Source organism: Eretmochelys imbricata, chromosome 5 (genome assembly GCF_965152235.1).
Source record: "Eretmochelys imbricata isolate rEreImb1 chromosome 5, rEreImb1.hap1, whole genome shotgun sequence".
NCBI lineage: Eukaryota > Metazoa > Chordata > Testudines > Cheloniidae > Eretmochelys > Eretmochelys imbricata.
In genome coordinates, this window is record NC_135576.1 from 21797148 (window position 1) to 21818128 (window position 20981).

At 39.5% G+C, this 20981-nt stretch overlaps 1 protein-coding gene across 1 annotated transcript in view; it reads left to right on the plus strand.

Moving 5' to 3' along the window:
* MALT1 (MALT1 paracaspase) overlaps positions 1–18423 on the plus strand; it is a 77983-nt gene extending 59560 nt beyond the window's left edge. Inside the window, exons 11-17 of the mRNA XM_077816224.1 lie at positions 1538–1715; positions 4731–4805; positions 10225–10352; positions 13020–13169; positions 14709–14866; positions 16419–16544; positions 17914–18423. Coding sequence (XP_077672350.1) covers positions 1538–1715; positions 4731–4805; positions 10225–10352; positions 13020–13169; positions 14709–14866; positions 16419–16544; positions 17914–18363 — 1265 coding nt within the window. The 3' untranslated portion in view covers positions 18364–18423. The remainder of the gene's footprint in view (positions 1–1537; positions 1716–4730; positions 4806–10224; positions 10353–13019; positions 13170–14708; positions 14867–16418; positions 16545–17913) is intronic.
* The last annotated feature ends 2558 nt before the right edge of the window (positions 18424–20981 follow it).

Here is a 20981-nt window from a genome sequence, read left to right on the forward strand (position 1 = left end):
TTTGGGGTCTGATTCTGCAAACCAACTTCCAGGAGCATCAGATGAGCATCTGACAAGGCCCTGCTCCCTCCTCATGTCCAGGCCACCTGGCCAGTGGCTTGGCATGAGCAACTCTAAGGCTGGTAACTATGATAACAACCTTGCAGAACCTGTGTGTGTGTGTGTGTGTATGTTTGTATGAATGAATGTGTGAATAAATATGAGATTGAATGGAATGTTATAACTATAACTAACTGCTTACTATGATTCTTTCTGTATTCACAATAAATGTGGTATTTTGCCTTTTTCCCTTTAATAAGATTGTGCTGGTTTTTATTTTATTGGTATAACACCCCAAAGTGGGTCACGACCCTGTTTTAATGGGGTTGCCAGGGCTGCTGTTAGACTTGCTGGGGTCTGGGGCTGAAGCCTGAGCCCCACCACCTGGGGCCTAAGCTGAAGGCTGAGGGCTCCAGCCCTGGGTGGCGGGGATCAGGTTAAAGGGCCCCTGCCAGGGACTGCAGCCCTTGAACTTCAGCTTACACACACGCACGCACACACACATCCTGCTGCCGCCAGGTCCAGTGGGTTCAGGCTTTGGTCCCTTGAGGTAATTTTTGTTGTCAGCAGGGGGTTGTGGTGCAATGAAGTTTGAGAACCCCTGGTATAGATTATGCGCTATACTCCCATAACAGGCCATAATTCTAGTTGCTAAATGGATTTTTACAAATATTTATATTCAGACTTCAAGGGCATCTTGTTTATACGACAGAATCATAGAAATATAGGGCTGGAAGGGACTTTTAGAGGTCATCAAGTCCAGCCCTCTGCGCTGAGGCAGGACCAAGTAAACCTAGATCATCCCTGAGAGGTATTTGTCCAACCTGTTCTCAAAATCCTTAAAATACAGTGCTGTGTTAAACATAAACTATTAAAAAATGGGAAAGTTTAAAAAAAAAGACTTCATAAGGTAAGGAAACTGTTTCTGTTCTTGTTTCATTTAAATTAAGATGATTAAAAGCAGCATTTTCTTCCGCAGTGAAGTTTCAAAGCTGTATTAAGCCAATGTTCTGTTGTAAATTTTTGAAAGAACAACCATAACGTTTTGTTCAGAGTTACAAACATTTCAGAGTTAAGAACAACCTTTGTTCACTAGGTGTTTGTACCTCTGAGGTTCTACTGTACTCTTAGAGTATTGTTTTTAAACCAAATGTACATCCACCTTATAACAATTTCATCTAGACCATATTTCCCTAGTACATCTTTAATCTAAAGCAATGTTATTTCATAAGTACCTACTGTCTTGTGTTAAAGCAATTTTACTTACCCAAACTCTTCATGTTATGTTTGCACGCAGTAGGGTCAATAATTGCCTATTTTTATTTTGACTTTCTGCCCAATCATTGATGATATTAATTGAAAACTCTACCTGGATTAGCAAAAAAGTTTAATTTCTCCCAAACAACGTAGATGTAATGGGTAAAATGCTGGCCCCAGTGCAGTCAGTGGTGGCTTTCCAATGTGTGCGTATACCATATAATCTACTTTTTCCTTTCAGGTTTATTATATTATGCTGGCCATGGCTATGAAAACTATGGGAACAGTTTCATGGTTCCGATTGATGCCCCAAATCCCTATCGGTCTGCAAACTGTTTGTGTGTGCAGAATATACTCAAACTGATGCAGGAAAAAGAGACTGGGCTCAACGTGTTTTTACTGGATATGTGTAGAAAAAGGTAGGATTTCTAGTCTTGAAATGCTTACTGTAAATTGTAACTGTGGATTAATCCGTTTCCTTTTCATGGGAGGGTGAGGAAGGCTAGGGTGACCACATATCTCATTACTTTCCGACACAAAGTGTGAAACTCTCTCTTATTTTCTTTAGCGTTCACACAGCAACAGCAAATTACAACTGGAGAAGGGGGAGCATACTTTAAAAAACAAACAAAAACCAGCTAACCAAATAATCAGCTGCTTCCAGGGAATAGGGAGGAAGCTAGAACACATGTGGCACTTCATGCTATAAATGTTTTTGTAAGTACTTAGGTGGATGGAGGTTGGAGAGAATTTCTAGCTCCAATGGGTTCTGAGAGATCTTAGAGACTGCTCCAAAAATGTGAAAACATGAAGATGGTAATTCAGCTGCTTATGTATTTTTGCATACAAATACAACCTATCCGCTCAACAGGTTAAAGAGAAATGTACTAAAGCATCAAACTAGCTAGATAAAACTGATAAGAGTTTTAAGTCAGCAGAGATTGCTGCTGTCTACTGCGTCATAAGACTGCTGTGGCTGGAAGATTTTGTGTTAAGAGCCACTTCAATTAATATGTAGAAACCTTTGATGATATGGAACTGTTGCAAAGTCCTTCATCTGTGACGTTTTTGAAGACAAATAGATTTTTGTTGACTCCTTGTATACCAGTGTTACTGGATGATGCTTTCTCCTGCCTCCTGAAAAACAGTTTTATATATACAAGTTTAAAAAATGGAAAGGTTTAGCAGATTTATTTTAATTTAAAGAAACTTAGTTGACTTTCTCCACATTTAAAATAATAATAAACCCTGTACCTAATTCAGCTTCCATTTGAAGTCCTCTCTTCAGTCAGCCCCCAGAGAACTCTTATTAAGGACATAAGAATGGCTGTACAAGGTTAGGCCAGTGGTCCATATAGCCCAGTATCCTGTCTTCCAACAGTGGCCAGTGCCAGATGCTTCAGAAAGAATGAACAGCATAGGGCAAATTTTCAATGATGCATTGCCTGTCGTCCAGTCCTAGCTTCTGGTAGTCAAAGGTTTAGGGACACCCAGAGCACGGGGTTGTATCCGTGACCATCTTGGCTAGTAGCTAGAATAGCTAGAACCTATCCTCCATGAACTTATCTAATATTTTTTTCAACCCAGTTATACTTTTGTCCTTTACAACATCCCCTGGCAATGACTAGGATGGCTGCATCTGCATTGCAGGAAGGAGTACTTCATTATGTTGGATTTAAACCTGTTGCCTATTAGTGTCATTGAGTAACCGCTGGTTCTTGTGTTACATGAAGGGGTAAATAACACTTCCTTATTCACTTTCTCCATACCATTCATGATTTTATAGACCTCTAACACATTCCATCCCTTCATCATCTCTTTTCTACTCTGAACAGTCCAATACTTTTTAATATCTCCTCATATGGAAGCTGTTTCATACCCCGATAATTTTTGTTGCCTTACTCTGTACCTCTTTCAATTCTACTATGTCTTTGTTGAGATGGGGTGACCAGAAGTGCACACGGTATTCAAGGTGTGGGTGTACCATTTATTTACACAGTGGCAAGATATTTTCTGTCTCATCGATCCGTTTCCTAATTGTTCCTAACATTCTGTTAGCTTTTTTTTTTTTTTTTTGGATTGACAATGCACATTGAGCGGATGTTTTCAGAGACCTATCCATGATGACTTGGAGATCTTTTTTGAGTGGTAACAGTTCATTTAAATCGCATCATTTCATATGTATAGTTGGGATTATGTTTTCCAATATGCATTACTGTTTATCAACATTGAATTTCATCTGCCTCTTTGCTGCCCAGTCACCCAGTTTTGTGAAACAGTGAGGTGGCAAAGTTTGCTTTGGACTTAACTGTCTTGAGTAATTCTGTATCATCTGCAAACTTTTCCACCTCACTATTTACCCCCGTTTCCAGTTCATTTATGAATATGGTGAACAGCAATAGTCCCAGTATGTATCCTGGGGGGACATGGCTATTTACCTTTCTCCATTGTGAAAAGTGACTCTTTATTCCCACCGTGGGTTAAAAGATAGGAAATAAGTTACCTTTTATCCCGTGACTGCACAGTTTGCTTAAGAGCCTTTGATGAGGAACCTTGTCAAAGGCTTTCAGAAAAAGTCCTGCACCACAGCCACTGGATCACCCTCGTCCACACTTTTGATGACACCCTCAAAGAATTCTAATAGATTGGTAAGGCATGATTTCTCTTTACAAAGGCTGTGTTGATTCTTCCTCAACATATTGGATTTATCTGTGTGTTTGATGATTCTGTTCTTTACTATAGTTTCAACCAATTTGACGGGTACTAAAGTTAGGTTTACTGGCCTGTAACTGCCAGGATCACCTCCAGCCTTTTTCAAAAATTGGTGTTATTTAGCTGTCCTCTAGTCATCTGGTTACATGCCATGGTTAGTAGATCTGCAGTTTCACATTTGAGTGCCTTCAGAACTCTTGAGTGAACAATATCATCTAGTCCTGGTGACTTATTACCAGAGAGATTATTCCTCATGACCACTACAGTGCTTCCAGAGCTTGTGAACTTCATTGCTAATGCAACATTAATAACCCAATTAAACGTCACATTCTACTGGCCGAAACAAAAATGTCTGTAAGAAATATGGCAGATTTTCACATTTCAGCCTTGCTCATGTTGCATTTTGAAGGGAAAACCCATCAAGTTTCCATTAGCCTAAAATGACTGGCAGATTTCAGTGGTTTCAAAGACTTCTGGCTAGGACCGTGGCCAAATTCAACAGCAGTTAATATAAGGTGCCCTCATCTAGTCAATGCATAATATTTGGCTGTCTATTGTTTTCATGAAAATGTTGATGCAGCTAATTCTGTTTACCATCAGTGGATTCATTCTTGATTTAAGAAAGAAAGAAAAATTATCTGTTTTCTATGACATACACTGTAACACTTCCATGATTGGGTTGTCAGATTCACATTCTAAACTTTTGTTTCCGTTTATTATAGAAATGAGTATGATGATACCATTCTGATCTTGGATGCCCTGAAGGTTACAGCTAATATCGTTTTTGGATATGCAACGTAAGGAAACTTCCTCCAACCCCATCAGATTTCAAGGCCAGAAGGGACCACTGTGGTCATTTAGTTGACTTTTTTAAAAAATAGTCCATTCAGTAGTGTAAGAGCACCAGTAACTCATCTCTAATATATGTTCCTACGCTATCCCTGGGCTATTTACATGAATGATTAAAATTGCTCTTAATTCTGTCTTGATATTTTAGAGATGTACTGGCTATGGTCAGGTCTACACTAAAAAGTTAGGTTGACCCAAGTGCATCGCTCAGGGGTGTGAAAAATCCACACCCCCTGAGTGACTGTTTTTAAGCCAACCTAAGCCATGGTTGGACGTTGATAGGTCAAAGGACAAATTCTTCTGTCAACCTAGCTATTGTCTCTTGGGGAGGTGGATTAACTACAGAAATGGGAGAACCCCTCCTGTTGCTGTAGTGTGTATCTACACTGAAGTGCTATAGCAGCTCAGGTGCAGCTATAGCATTTTAAGTGTAGACATAGCCTGAGTGTAGACATATCAGATGTACATTTTAATAGGTTTATTTGCTGTTCCCCATTCAAATGTGAGCTACTGCCCTCAAAAGCAGTAGATGCTAGAGCTTATCTCCCTAACCTGCTGAATGACTCACCTGCAATTATTTTAATAGTCAACTTCAGGGATGCTCCAGCTCATTTCGAATAAATATTAGTTTGGTATTAAAAACTATGGAGAAATAGAAAATTTTACTCCATATGCCCATAATGATTGAAATATATTTTTGTGACAGATAGCAGTTTCCTACAGTATCCTGAATATGAATTTTATTTAATTGGGTTTAATGCCTGTGGAGTCATTGTATTAAAAATGCAGTTGTTTGAGTTGTAGGATTTTATATAATTTTCCTAGGCACATGACCCATGTAAATGCTAGGAACTTCAAAGAACTGTTTGGGCAACACATGAGAAGTGGGTTTTTTAGGAAGTACAGGGTGACCTTTTGGAACCACGCCCTAGGGGAAAAAACCCACTGTCTACTGTTTGCCTGTTCCTGGAAACTCCAGCTCAAAGACCCCCTCAACTATATGAGGGATGGAATAAACTTTTAATGAAGGTGCTAGTTTTGAGCTAAGGCTGTTATGAACTTGTAACCACAAAAAGAAAAGGAGTACTTGTGGCACCTTAAAGACTAACCAATTTATTTGAGCATAAGCTTTCGTGAGCTACAGCTCACTTCATCGGATGCATAAAGTGGAAAGTACAGTGAGGAGATTTTATATATACACACAGACCATGAAAAAATATACATTGTAAGGAGAGTGATCACTTAAGATGAGCTATTACCAGCAGGAGAGTGGGCACCCTGACAGCAGGATTGTCTGGCTATGTAGACTCCCTCCTCAGGCCCTACGCTACCAGCACTCCCAGCTACCTTCGAGACACCACTGACTTCCTGAGGAAACTACAATCCATCAGTGATCTTCCTGAAAACACCATCCTGGCCACTATGGATGTAGAAGCCCTCTACACCAACATTCCACACAAAGATGGACTACAAGCGATCAGGAACACTATCCCCGATAATGTCACGGCAAACCTGGTGGCTGAACTTTGTGACTTTGTCCTCACCCATAACTATTTAACATTTGGGGACAATGTATACCTTCAAATCAGCGGCACTGCTATGGGTACCCGCATGGCCCCACAGTATGCCAACATTTTTATGGCTGACTTAGAACAATGCTTCCTCAGCTCTCGTCCCCTAATGCCCCTACTCTACTTGCACTATATTGATGACATCTTCATCATCTAGACCAATGAAAAAGAAGCCCTTGAGGAATTCCACCATGATTTCAACAATTTCCCTCCCACCGTCAACCTCAGCCTGGACCAGTCCACACAAGAGATCCATTTCCTGGACACTACAGTGCTAATAAGCGATGGTCACATAAACGCTACCCTATACCGGAAACCTACTGACCGCTATTCCTACCTACATGCCTCCAGCTTTCATCCAGACCACACGATCCATTGTCTACAGCCAAGCTCTACGATACAACCGCATTTGCTCCAACCCCTCAGACAGAGACAAACACCTACAAGATCTCTATCAAGCATTCTTACAACTACAAAACCCACCTGCTGAAGTGAAGAAACAAATTGACAGAGCCAGAAGAGTACCCAGAAGTCACCTACTACAGGACAGGCCCAACAAAGATAATAATAGAACGCCACTAGCCATCACCTTCAGCCCCCAACTAAAACCTCTCCAACGCATTATCAAGGATCTACAACCTATCCTGAAGGACGACCCATCACTCTCACAAATCTTGGGAGGCAGGCCAGTCCTTGTCTACAGACAGCCCCCCAACCTGAAGCAAATACTCACCAGCAACCACACGCCACACCACAGAACCACTAACCCAAGAACCTATCCTTGCAACAAAGCCTGTTGCCAACTGTGCCCACATATCTATTCAGGGGACACCATCAAAGGGCCTAATCACATCAGCCACACTATCAGAAGCTCGTTCACCTGCACATCTACCAATGTGATATATGCCATCATGTGCCAGCAATGCCCCTCTGCCATGTACATTGGTCAAACTGGACAGTCTCTACGTAAAAGAATAAATGGACACAAATCAGATGTCAAGAATTATAACATTCATAAACCAGTCGGAGAATACTTCAATCTCTCTGGTCACTCGATTTCTGATCTCAAAGTGAGTATCCTTCAATAAAAAAACTTCGAAAACAGACTCCAACGAGAGACTGCTGAATTGGAATTAATTTGCAAACTGGATACAATTAACTTAGTCTTGAATAGAGACTGGGAGTGGTTGAGTCATTATACTAAGTGAAACTATTTCCCCTTGTTTATTCCCCCACCCCGCCCCCACTGTTACTCAGATGTTCTTGTTAACTCCTGGAAATGTGCTGGAAATGGCCCACCTTGATTATCACTTCAAAAGGTTTTTTCTCCCCGCACCCCACTCTCCTGCTGGTAATAGCTCATCTTAAGTGATCACTCTCCTTACAATGTGTATTTTTTCATGGTCTGTGTGTATATATAAAATCTCCTCACTGTACTTTCCACTTTATGCATCCGATGAAGTGAGCTGTAGCTCACGAAAGCTTATGCTCAAATAAATTGGTTAGTCTCTAAGCTGCCACAAGTACTCCTTTTCTTTTTGCGAATACAGACTAACACGGCTGCTACTCTGAAACCTGTAACCACAAAAGAGACCCTTTGGCAAGGTATGGGGGGCTTCAAAGACTCACCTTTCAGAGCCCATATTGGAGACAGTTGGGTGATATCCAGTAAGTTTGTTAGCATGCATGTGGGTTCTTTTCTTGTATTGAATGTTTTCTCTAATGATTATACTTAAGAATAAAATAGGCTTGCATAGGAAGTGCTGTGTGGTAACTCGTAACTGTGGCAATTGCACTGTTCACCGTCTCTGAGGACAAAGACAAAGCAGATGTGCTTAGGCAGTCTGACTTTTCTGGGGAATTCACAGTATAATCCGAGAGCTATGCAATCTGGAAATAGCCTGGTCAGGAGGAAGTGAGATGCATGTCTCCACCCAAGAGAGGAGACAGCCAGGGGAGCCTGAAGCTGAGAGTGAGGGCCCTTGCTGGACTATAGAGGGGGAATATAGATGTAGTTGCCCTGAACTATGACATATGTGTCATTTCTTACTGTAGCCATTTTGGTACTAGGACATACCAGAGACACGGTGGGCGAGATAATATCTTTTATTGGACCAACTTCTGCTGAGCTCTGTAGAGCTCAAAAGCTTGTTTCAGTTAGAGCTATTACTAGGGCTCTACCAAATTCATGGTCCATTTTGGTCAATTTAACGGTCATAAGATTTTTAAAATTGTAAATTTCATTATTTCCGGTAATTAAATCTGAAATTTCACTGTGTTGTAATTTTAGGGGTCATGACCCATAAAGAAGTTGTGGGGGTCACAAGGTCATTGTAGGGGGGGTGTTACAGTACTGCTACCCTTACTTTTGCACTGCTGCTGGCGGCAGCACTGTCTTCAGAGCTGGGCAGCTGGGAGCGGTGGCTGCTGGCTGGGAGCCCAGCTCTGAAGGCAGAGCCACGGCCAGCAGCAGCACAGAAGTAAGGGTGGCATTGTATGGTATTGCCACCCTTCCTTCTGCACTGCTGCTGGTGGGGCACTGCCTTCAGAGCTGGCTTGCCTCTTTAACAGCCTCCACTCTCCAGCTGCCCGGATCTGAAGGCAGCGCAGAAGTAAGGGTGGCAATACTGCTACCCCCCCCACAAAATAACCTTGGTGTCTCCTGTGAAATCTGTGTGTAGTATAGGGTAAAAGCACACAAAAGACGAGATTTCACGGGGGTGTGGACGAGGCCAGATTTCACAGTCTGTGATGCCTTTTTCTTGGCTGTGAGTTGGTAGGGCCCGAGACATTACATTACCCAATCTGTTCCTCACATGGATTCAGAACTTTTTTGTGTTGTATAAACTTACTTTATGAAGATATACATTTCAAGGTAGGTTTCAGAGTAGCTGCCGTGTTAGTCTGTATCCGTAAAAAGAAAAGGAGTACTTGTGGCACCTTAGAGACTAACAAATTTATTAGAGCATAAGCTTTATGAAGTGAGCTGTAGCTCACGAAAGCTTATGCTCTAATAAATTTGTTAGTCTCTAAGGTGCCACAAGTACTCCTTTTCTTATTTCAAGGTAGTGGAGCAACAGAAACCCAAAGGAATTGGTGGCTTTACCCATATCACTGCCATCTTAACACAAAGACTACAACTCCAGTGTCTGAGGGGACAGAGAAGTACAAACTGTGTAGTTTAACTTTTACTGAGTGTCAGAACAAATTTAAATTTACATATATGTTTTACAATAAAATAAATGGGTTTCGTTATCTGAGCTACAGCACTTAGACTGGTTGCAAGCTCTTCTTCCTGTGGCTTGCAAAGAACAAAGTTAATTCTGTAATTGCAGTATTTTGAAGTGGTTGTATAAAGTTTAGATTAGCAGTTTCAGGATAGCACCCTACTATTGTGGATTTAATATGGCAAATGCAAAAGCATTCAGCTGGTAAGTGGTCAAGAGTTTTACCAAACTAGGAGGTATTAATGGAATTTGTACTGGCACATTTTTCGGGCACTGCTTTGGGACTGTCCTCCAAGATAATTTGTTCAAGGAGCAATAATACTTTAGGTTGATCTTGCCTCATTTCTGTGATTTGGTAGTAAATATGAACGCTTCACAAATTAATTGTTTGTAAAGGTATATTGCATTTCTGTGAAGACCAGATTGACTAGGTTCTAAATATAACTTAGTCTTCATACAGCAGTTCCTTATTTCATGCAGCATTCCTCTCACATTCATACGTCTTGTAAAATATTACTAATTATCATTGTCTCTCTCTTTTTTGCTCTTATATTTATTATACTTTAAAGATGCCAAGGAGCAGAAGCTTTTGAAATTCAGCACTCTGGGTTAGCCAATGGGATTTTCATGAAGTTCTTGAAGGAACGCATGTTAGAGGACAAGAAGATTACTGTGCTACTTGATGAAGTTGCAGAAGGTGAAAGCAACCTACATTTTAACTTCCCTTAGCTCCCAGTTTTCCAAAAAAAAAAGCCTTTTTTTCTTATCTAAAACTCCTCTTTTACACAGAGTGTTCTTCACTTCCTTCTCTAAATTCTTATTACTGCACTGTGTAAACCCACCATCAAAATGCAGCTACCTCTTGTGTAAAACCTGAAACATCTTAATAAAGACCCCTTTCTGTAAGCTGATATTAGCTCCTGTAGGATGCAGGGTGCTATACGTTCAAATGTACTTTGTTGTATGATGGAATTTGTATTTCATTTGTTGCTTCAAAAGCTTGGTATTGAAGCATGTTTAAGGCTTTCCATACAGGAAAATCTTCAAGTGCATGAAGGAAAAAGCATGTTTAATATCTAATATTTCTGAACGTGGCTAGGGTTTAATATGCAAGAAAAAGTGCTTTCATTTTCACTTATTATTTCAAGTGAGACAGAATTGGCATATATATACACGTTTATCTTGGAAGCATTTCAGAAGCACCCCTTACCATAATAGCCCTGCTATTGATGAGCCACTATAGTATGGCATTCATACTGCTTATTTGAAATTTTTGTGAGTATGCAACTCTCATGAGAGTTTACAGATGATTATATGGTCACGAAAATCACTCTCCTTTGTCATGTGATCTCTGGATGTGACTGCTAGCCCAATTGACTTGTCTGGAGACAAACTAATTAGGCTTGAATTCTGTGGGTCATATACAGTATTAATACCACATCTGTTGGCATAACCATTATTTACTGACTAGACTACAATGGAGGACCCTATTCATCATTTGTCACTCAGGCAGAACTCCCTGTGTTGTTGATGGGAGTATTGCCTGGGTGAAGAGTGCTGAAGAAAATGTCGTAGTTGAGAGTGAGCATTCTCTCAAAGCATAGAAGAGTAGACAAGAGCATTTACATGATGGATTATATGCACTGATGTCTTTTTTTTTTTTTTGTACATAAATTCACTGGCTTTCCATTAAAAATATTGTCCAGGTCTCCCAACAGCTGGAGACTTAAAATCTGTATAATGGGCCACATTCTGCTGTCAATTACACTCAGTCAGGGTACAGGGTTGTAAGTGAAGACAGAATTTGGCTCGGTGTGCATATCTGACAAGGATTCATAAATCAGAAAAGTCCAAACCAGATATCAAATATGCAACCAAATTGGTTTGCTGTTGACAAGACAGACTGTAGAAAATGTGTTACAAAAGTTAAAACAATTCAGTTTTAACGTGCCAGCGCTATAGGGAGAAAAAGGAAATTATGATGATTGTGTGACTAGCTGCAGCATAAACATATACAGTGCACATGTACTGCATGATTAACAGTTTTGCCACCACCAATTGAGGTATGACTCACCCATTTGACTAGAGTGTGGATCCATGGATGATAGTTACTTTTCAGTTACTACTTCCTTGCCTCTCTTGCATTTTCCCCCCACCTGGCTTATCTTCTGTTTAACTAGATATGAAAATATGGAATGATAGGTCATTGTTTTAATATTTTTATTAAGTTTCATGACAAGCTTTGTACATGTACAGGACTATTATAAGAATATCTTGACTACTATTCAAGACAAATAAGAGTTTTAGCTATAAATCTTAAAATGATCACAAACTTCAGGATTTCAGCTGTGTGTGAGTTTGTGTGAGGGAATATGTAGGAGTCTTTTCTTAAAGTACAGCATTTCACAGCTGACTAGGTGCTATCATAGAGTGTCTTTCCCTGACATCAGAAATTTTATTACTACAGCTTACTATTTTAACACTTACATAGCTACAAATGTGGACACAGTGCACAGAACGAAGATACAGGGTCTATTTCATCTCTCATGCTGGTTGGAATTTTAAAATAACTATACTGAAGTTAATGGGTTCACACCCATGTGAGTGAGAAGAGAATGAGGCACATCTTTTCTCCTTGAGGATGTTAAAGTCCAGGTTATGTATGGGTCACGACCCTGTGAAGGATGGGATCAGGTAAAGTGATAGAGCTATTAATTATTGTTGGAAACAGCATATTGGACTAGATCAATGGTTCTCAAACTATTATACTGGTGACCCCTTTTACGTAGCAAGCCTCTGATCAGGTATGGCAAATGTTACATTCCAAAGGAAAATACATAGACCACTGTTCAGTAATGTATATATAATGTTTAATCCCAAACTTGAATAGTCCAGATATATGAATTCATGATTTATAAACCTTGATTTTAATTCAAATCACTCTTTAGCTATTGGTCTTAATCTTGTGCACAGCAAAAACCATCTGGAGAAAAAAAAGTGAGCTTAGAGTTGTTTCATTTAAATGTATAGGCCTCCATTCAGCAAAGCACTGAAGAATGTGACTGAATAAGCTTAATGTTAGTTGTGTTCTTCAGTACCTTGCTGCATCAGGGCCATACTGAAGATTTTTTAAATGTGGAGGCATGTAGAAAATAGACGCAGAAAAAATTGTTCTCCTAAGACATCTTGCGTGCTGCATTTCAGCTTTGAGTGAATTTGAATAGCCAATCACTAAACCTCCCTGATAGTGAGTTCATCATTGGAATGCGGTCACAACCATAACCATAATGCCAATGATGTAGCTGCTTTAATTATAATTTCAGCAGCTTTGATTCCTGCAAAACTATTTGCATCTTATCTTTAGATATGGGTAAGTGTCACCTTACCAAAGGCAAGCAGGCTTTGGAGATTCGCAGCAGTTTATCTGAGAAGAGAGCATTAACTGATCCCATTCAGCAAACAGGATCATCTGCAGAGTCCCTGGCACGGAACTTACAGTGGGCCAAAGCTCATGGTACAGTAAACTCTCTTCCAAAAGATCACCCTTTCAAGATGTTAATTTCATTATTAATTCTTTCTCACTTGATATGAGTAAATAATTCAATTGAAAATATATGTGGGCGTAGTGTCTAGTCCTTACTGTTGCTTTTTTCACTGGCTATAATATACCGCGTAGAAATGTACCCAAGGAACAGAATTCAGAGGACTGTTCAGATCTTGGAGGTTTTTGCTTGGGTTTATCTCTGGATGAAATTGTTATGGAAAAATATGGGATGTTAAATTCACTTCATAGGAAGTAACTTCCAGAGCAGCATACCAGACATTATCCCTGACTTATTTTTTTTAAGCAAGAATATTCTTATTTTTTTTTCTGATAGGTTTGAATGTGGTACTGAATTGTCTGTAATGTATTTGAGCAGAAGATTAGTAGTCTAAGTTTTTCTTTCCTCTCTAATCCCTTTGCCACTTTTACAAATTTACAGATTGAATAGGTGCTCAAATAAAACTGGGCACCTAACTCCTATTTGTGTCTTTACCGTTTTCTCCCTTATATATCATCCCTGGGTCTTTTTTTTTTTTTTTTTTTTAAATCACTGCACAGCATAGAGAAATGTGCTGGTTCTAATATCAGAACCAGAGATTTCGGGTTTTTTCAGTCACTATGCAGATTCCTAGTCAGTCCACTGCATTTTTTCCTTTTTATTTTTGGCCTTGTTCCATGCATAGGAAAATATCCACAAAGCCTTTTGGGCCACCAAAGACTTAGGCCTGGTCTAAACAGTCTTCCCCCCACTTCCCTCCCATCCCCCCGGTACTGACATTACTATTTCAGTTAGGGTTGTTCATTTGTTTGTTTGTTTTTAACTGATATATAAATAAAGTTTATTCCCCTTCCTGTGTGCTAAGGATGCCAGTATAACCATGTAAATACTAAGGGGATTGTATTGCTTTAACTATAATGGTGTAGTTGAAGTGATACGACGTTACTGTGTAAACAAGCTTACTTGTCTGGATCAAGCACTTTCAGTATAGAGGCTAAATCGGCATCACTGTGTCACTCAGGTGTGTGACTGATGTCGCTATGCCAACAGCCCCTCCAGTGCGGACACAGTTATATCAATAGAAGACGCTTTCATCAACATGATTTGGGGAGGAAGCATTCCTACACTGACAGAAAAAACCCTTCTGTCAGCATAAGCTGTATCTGTACTACAAGGCTCTGCCAGTCTAGCTCCACCAGTATCGTGTAATCACATCCTTACTCATGTAAAATGTTCTAGTTGCACCCCATTTGGAAAGGAGCCTGTAAGGTGTGGGTTGAAGAGGTAGCTCACTGGCACAGGGTATGCCATTTATTGTTTTCTACCTACAGCACCCTAGCAAATGAGGTCCCTGCCAGATTGTCTTCTAGTCACTACCACAATATAAATGTTTAATGATAGTAATAGGAAGGGAGGAGAATGTCCTTTTAGATCGCTAAAACAATGGCAGACGCATGTTAGGCTTTCATGAAAATATTTTAAACCTGTTTATCCAAAATATTTATTTGCAGAACTTCCAGAAAGTATGTATCTTGACTTTAAGTGTGGTGTTCAGATTCAGCTGGGGTTCGCAGCCGAATTTTCCAACGTCATGATCATCTACACAAGGATAGTAAAGAAACCTCCTGAAATACTAGTTTGCAAAGCGTATGTTACAGACTTCCCACTTGTAAGTGTTTCCTATTTGTGTTTCATGATTGCTCTGTATTTAAATTAATGGTTGTCTGCTTCTGCTCTTGTGCCAGACTACACCTTTTGGGAAAAAAATTCAAATTTGAATTCTGAACCAAGCAGGATGCATATATAAAACGAATCTTATGATCTTGTTGAAACTCTCTTCTTTCCCTTCCCTTCACATCCTGATTTCTATTACTTGTTACATCTAAATTAGGCCTGATCCTGCAAGGTGCTAAATGCCTGCAGTCCTTATTGAAAGGATCAGTCACGTAGGCCACGGTCCTACAAGTCACCTCATACAGGTGCACTACGACTCTCATGGATCCCCACTGAAGTCACCATAGCTAGAGAGCAGTGAATTGCAGGACTGAACCTTAAATTATAAACTCCTTAGGGAAGGAGCCTTGTTTTCTTATTCCTTCCAAGTGCCTAGCATGGTGCTTTCTAAATAGTGATTGAAAAGAGAATTACGTATTTGTGAATTAACATATTAAATAAGTGTCCTTCTCTCCTACAGTGCTGTTACTATAGTAGTATATAGTATATTGTGAAGTGTTCAGCCCACCTGGCATTACAAGAGTATGAAGACAATACACTCTAAGGCCTTGATCTTGCAATAAGAAGTGCATGATCAGAGCCCCATTGAGATCAATGGCTCTGCACGGGCATCGGGTATCTGCCTGTATAGATCCAAAGACCCAATCAGGGCCTTAGCAGGCAAAGTACAGAAGAAAGTGAGGGAGTGGGATGCAGTTGAAAGCCAAGATTCTAAGTAATAAAGTTTAGTGTGCATCTTATTGGGTTCCACATTTTTTTGTTCTGACTCGTTTATTTCATTATTTTTACTTCCCTGAGAGGGGCACAAGGGCACCCTGGCATCTTGGAAGAAATAGTGTTTTAATTTGAATTTATCAAAACATACTAATTGTATAGCAGCTTTAGAACAATTGTACTCTGAAAATGACACATTTAAGGGAAACTAATCAATTGTTCTAATGCTACCTTAGTATACTCAAATCTAGAAGAGGAAAGCTCTATTTTTGTATACTATTAGCTATGGTAATGGATAGCAGTCCAGCTGCTTGTGACAGCACCCTCAGTTTTGACCTCTTGGTTTGGAGTGGAACAATTATGACTAGGGAGAGGAGGAGATGAAAAGGGAGGGAAACAAAACTTGCACATTGTTTTTAGTTGTAAGAAATGGGGAAGGAGTCCGCCTGGAGTTGCATTTTAGGAAGACAAGAGATGAAACACAAACAACTACTTCAACTTGTGACTGATGATGAATTAGGCAGCCTAGGTGACTCTCTCTAATATTCATTGAATCTTGTATGCAGAATCTTTTTGTTAAGAAAAGGAAAAACACTATTTTTTTTAGTTTTAAATTTTAATAAATTGTGTAGAAACAAGTTGTACATTGAACTCAAATCTTAAGTTACTTCACATAAAATCCAAATGCTCCTTTTTATTTTCCTTTTCACATTGTTCTACTCGTTTTTTATACCTACAACTTATTTCTCACTTTTTTTTTTTTTTTGCAACAGGACTTGGATATAGATCCTAAAGAGGCAAATAAAGGGACTCCTGAGGAAACTGGCAGCTATTTAGTATCAAAGGATCTTCCCAAACACTGTCTCTACACTAGACTAAGTTCACTGCAGAAACTAAAGGTGGTTAATACATTTGTTTATACAGTACAGGTTAATCATGCTGCTTCACAACTCCAGTAAAAGAGCTGGATTCTATATGTATATGTATATTTTCAGTAATTGCCCAAAGCATGCTCGCTCATTTAAACATTTATTCTAGGGGCTTAGAAAGCGAATGGCTAAGAGCACACTTCAGTGACTTGGCTCTGTAGCTGGCAGACTGAAAATATGTTCCAAAGAGACAGCCAAAGAATATGAAATCATATTATTTCACAAGTCCCTTTTAAACACAGCTCTGGAAAATGTGCCCTATAGGTTGAGAAGATTGATTGACTTCTCTGGAGGAATCACTGCACCTTGTACATATCATGTTTCCATGTCTATTTGCTCACTAAGCGTGATGCCTTAAAGCAGAGCCATAAGTTGAGGTCATTAGTAAAAAGTGGAAATGTTATAAATAATCTCTTTACAATCCAGCCTGTGCCCTTGAACCCATCGTGTTTTAAAGCACGCTCAGTTTGCATAGTTAAATGTTGCTGTTAAAGGATCAGAAGTGGACTGTAGCATTTTCAGGACTTTAGCATCTCTGCTGCATATGATCTACTGTATCTACTTTCCAATACATTGTGCCAGAGGGTACCACGAACACTTCTAGAAATTGCAAAAAATTGGAGTGTTTGTGGAGGTGGGTGGGATGAAGAGTGCCATACTGACGAGTGCTTTCTTATCCTGCTGCTAGCAGGTTTATAAATCAGGATCACCCATGAGTTAGTGTTACCCTAAACCCTATATTCATTTAAGCAAGGTGCAAATGGCACCTTCATACTCTTATTTCTTTTGTGGCAGAAAGATGTTGCTGAATTGGGTTACTTAAAATTCAAATGAAATTTGGAGGGGAAGAGAGAAATCATCCCACGACTATATCTGCAGTACTCCTCCCAGTGCTTTTGTAGTTGTTTCATTAACAGAATTTCACCCACAGAGTGACAGGGGAAAGTGTTTCCTGATAAGGAAACAGCTAGTGCTCTGATACATGGTTGAGGGGAAAGGATTTGGGGACAAGAGGTCTCTGGATGTTAAGCTTGAGCTATATTTAAACACAGTATAAAGTTAGTGTGCAAAATTTTGCAATGAGTTTACATCTTTTCAGCCTCTTTGGTTTCAGTGAGAGTGTGCTGAATGTAAATCAGTGCAGAATTTGGCCCTGTGTGTGTAGTATACATTTAACTGCAAGGCTTATAGCATTTCAGCAATTATGCTTATTATATGTCTATTTGTTACTGTACTTAAAATGTGTTAATTGCTACCTCAGACAAATAATCACCTTTTAATATTTTTATTTTACTCTGTTTTTGAGGGGAGAAGTAATTTTATTGTCTGTCATTCACAGGAGCACTTGATCTTCACAGTTTGTCTGCATTATGAATATCCAGGAATAGATGATTCCTTGGATGAAAGGAAGGAAGTTAATGTTGGGAAGCCTCTTATTGCTAAATTAGGCATTCATCATGGATTTAAGAAAAATTGTTGCATTTCTAACAGACCTTTCCATACCCAAGCATCCACTCCTGTGGCAGCTGAATACTACCTCTCTCCTAATCACTGTCAACCAAATTCCTACCCAGGTGTTCACCATCCAAACTCTGCTCATTCAGATCATTTCAGGCAGCCAGAAGCATGCCATTGCAATGGGACTTTGAATGTGCTAACTTCAAGACAAGAAGCATGGACTTACTCATCCCACATAAGAAAGAATAATATACCAGTAGAGACGACTGATGACACTGTTGACCTGGGATTCAGCTTCTCCAACAGCCTCAGATTATCTAAAAAGCAGTAACTACCATCTCTGCAGAATATGCAGGAGCATCAATCCTGGGCTAAAGCACTCCAGCGCTGATTGTACATTCTCTGCAGTGTGTTCATGTTTTGAGAGAAGGTGTACTGGGAATTGTGGGTTGGGTATGGGTTAGTACATTTTCTCCTTGGAAACTTCTCAGATCCAAAGAGACAAGAATGGAATATAAACTAATTTTTCGCTCCTGAATTTTTTTCAGCAGTGAAGACAGGTGTGGGGTAATCATGGGGAGCTGGTGGCAGGAGAGGTGGGGTGGAGAGAAGCGTGAGCTGGGTACATGGGAACCCCACAGGAGCTAACCAGCAGGCACGCTGTTATTGTCTGCAACTGTGCCAGCCAGAAAAAGAACAGAGCAGCAAGCGTGTAGCATTGAGAGGAAGTTGTATGTTTGTGGTGGGGAGGAGATGCACAGCAGAGGCCTTGTTCTTGTATCACAGGCTCTCTAGGAATACTGAAGCCTTGATCTCCTCAGCTGTTCCTGACATGTCTATAATGACACATCCATCTTAAAAGGCTTGCATAATGGACCTGTTTCTAATCTTGATTTTTAGTTTACGAAGGGATCAGTTTTCCTGTGCAAAAACAAAATGGAAAAAATAGCAGATGGAGAAGAGAGGGAGAGGGAAAGCAGTAAAAGGAATGTCCACATTAATGAAACTAAGCTATATGTGTACTTTATAAATGTAATTAAAATAGCATAGTAATCACTAAATGATAAATAGATTTTTAGACTTTCCTGTTCTAACCTGCACCATCAGTTGAGTTTAACATTCTGATTTTCTATTTATTTAAAAAATGGGAACTTCTATTTCTTTAAAATGTTTGTGTGCAAGCAGGGCATGTAATACCATTCATAAATTCCAAGAGTAATAGGGTACCATTATGATCATCTCGTCTGACCTCCTTTATAATACAGGACATAGAACTTCCCCAAAATAACTCCTGTTTGAACTAGAATATGTCTTAAAAAAAAAATCCATTTGTGATCTTAAATTTGTCTGTAATGGAGAATCTACCTTAGCCTTTGATAAATTGTTTCAGTGGTTAATTGCCGTCACTGTTTAAAATTTTGCACCTTATTTCCAGTCTGAATTTGTCTAGCTTTAACTTCCAAATGTTAGATCTTGTTATAACTGCTAGACTGAAGAGCCCATTATCAAATATCTGTTCCCCAGGTAGATACTTATAGACTGTGATGAAGTAATCCCTTAACCTTCTCTTTGTTAAACAAAACAGATTGAGCTCCTTGAGTCTATCACTGTAAGGCTTGTTTTGTAATGCTTTAATCATTCTCATGTTCTTTTGTGAGCCCTCTCCAATTTATCAACATCCTTCTGTGGAACCTTGATGTCCAGTGCTTAGAAGAAATCAACAGATGACTGAAGAGCAGTAGGCTCAAGCTCAATGCAGGAAAGACAAAAGCAATGGTGGTAGGAAAGGGGAAAATGTTTTCAAGAATGGGGAAATAAAGTAATATCGCCAATTGTTAAGGACACTGTACCACAAATCATTGAGGTGGAATGAAGCTACAGAATCCTGATGGATGCCTCACTACAGGTTGTTAGTGGTGAGAAACTCCTTCTTGTACCTTTGGATCAAATATTTGGAAGCTCTTCCAAAGTGTTACTGCTTTGTTGCTAACTGACTTCTGAAGAGATGACAATTTTTAAAATAAGCGTTACCCCATTTGTTGTTTTTGAGTAGAGATATGAGGCTAAATTTAAGCCCTAAATTTGTTTAGCATTAATATAAGCGCACATATAACGTAGAGGCCTATACTCAGTCTGGCAAGACCTGGTAAAAGCAGGAGTAATTTGTGCCTGATGTATGATGGCTGGGCGAGGATTTGAGCTAAAATATGTGAATGATGCTCCTGGACACCAGGCTGTGCTCTGGAATCATACACACGCCTGCTATGTTGTTACAAAAATAGCCCTGCACATTCCCCTCCAGGCCAAAATTAGTTCCTTTCTTATTTTCTAAATAAAAACCTTACCCACAAATGTGAAATCCCCAGCTACCTAATGCAAACTCATCCAAGTGATATGAAGGATTAGAATCTCATCCAAGTCAGGTTGCAAAAGGTGTGAGATACATATGCAGAGGCACTGTTAGGCACCAATCTTGAAATTTACAGTGCACCAGCGTTCCCATATGTAGCTTTGTTGATAGGAACAAGATTCTGTCCTGCTTCAGTGAATTGAAGGATCAGGGCCATAGGTTTCATGCTCATTACTAGAACTAAAGCTGCAGGGATTTACCCTTAATTTGATGTGTGGCTGGAAACTAGTTTCAAAGCAATAGGAGATAGGTTTCTAAAGATATCACAAAATATCTTGGTGCTCTGAAAGTATATTAAATTATGATATCGCTGTTCAAGTGGGTTCTTATCTATGGTCATAAATTAGCCTCATTCCTCTCTAGTAACGTTGCTAACGGGTTGAGTTGCTATGCATTTCATTTTTTCCTTTCCACAGTAGATGCAATTATGAAATTTCTGCGTTAGTAAAATTTTTGCAGAACTTCACAATAAATGAAAAGGCAGGAAAAAATAAAGGATGAACCATTGCTTAAGAATAAATGCTTATTGGTCTTGAGAA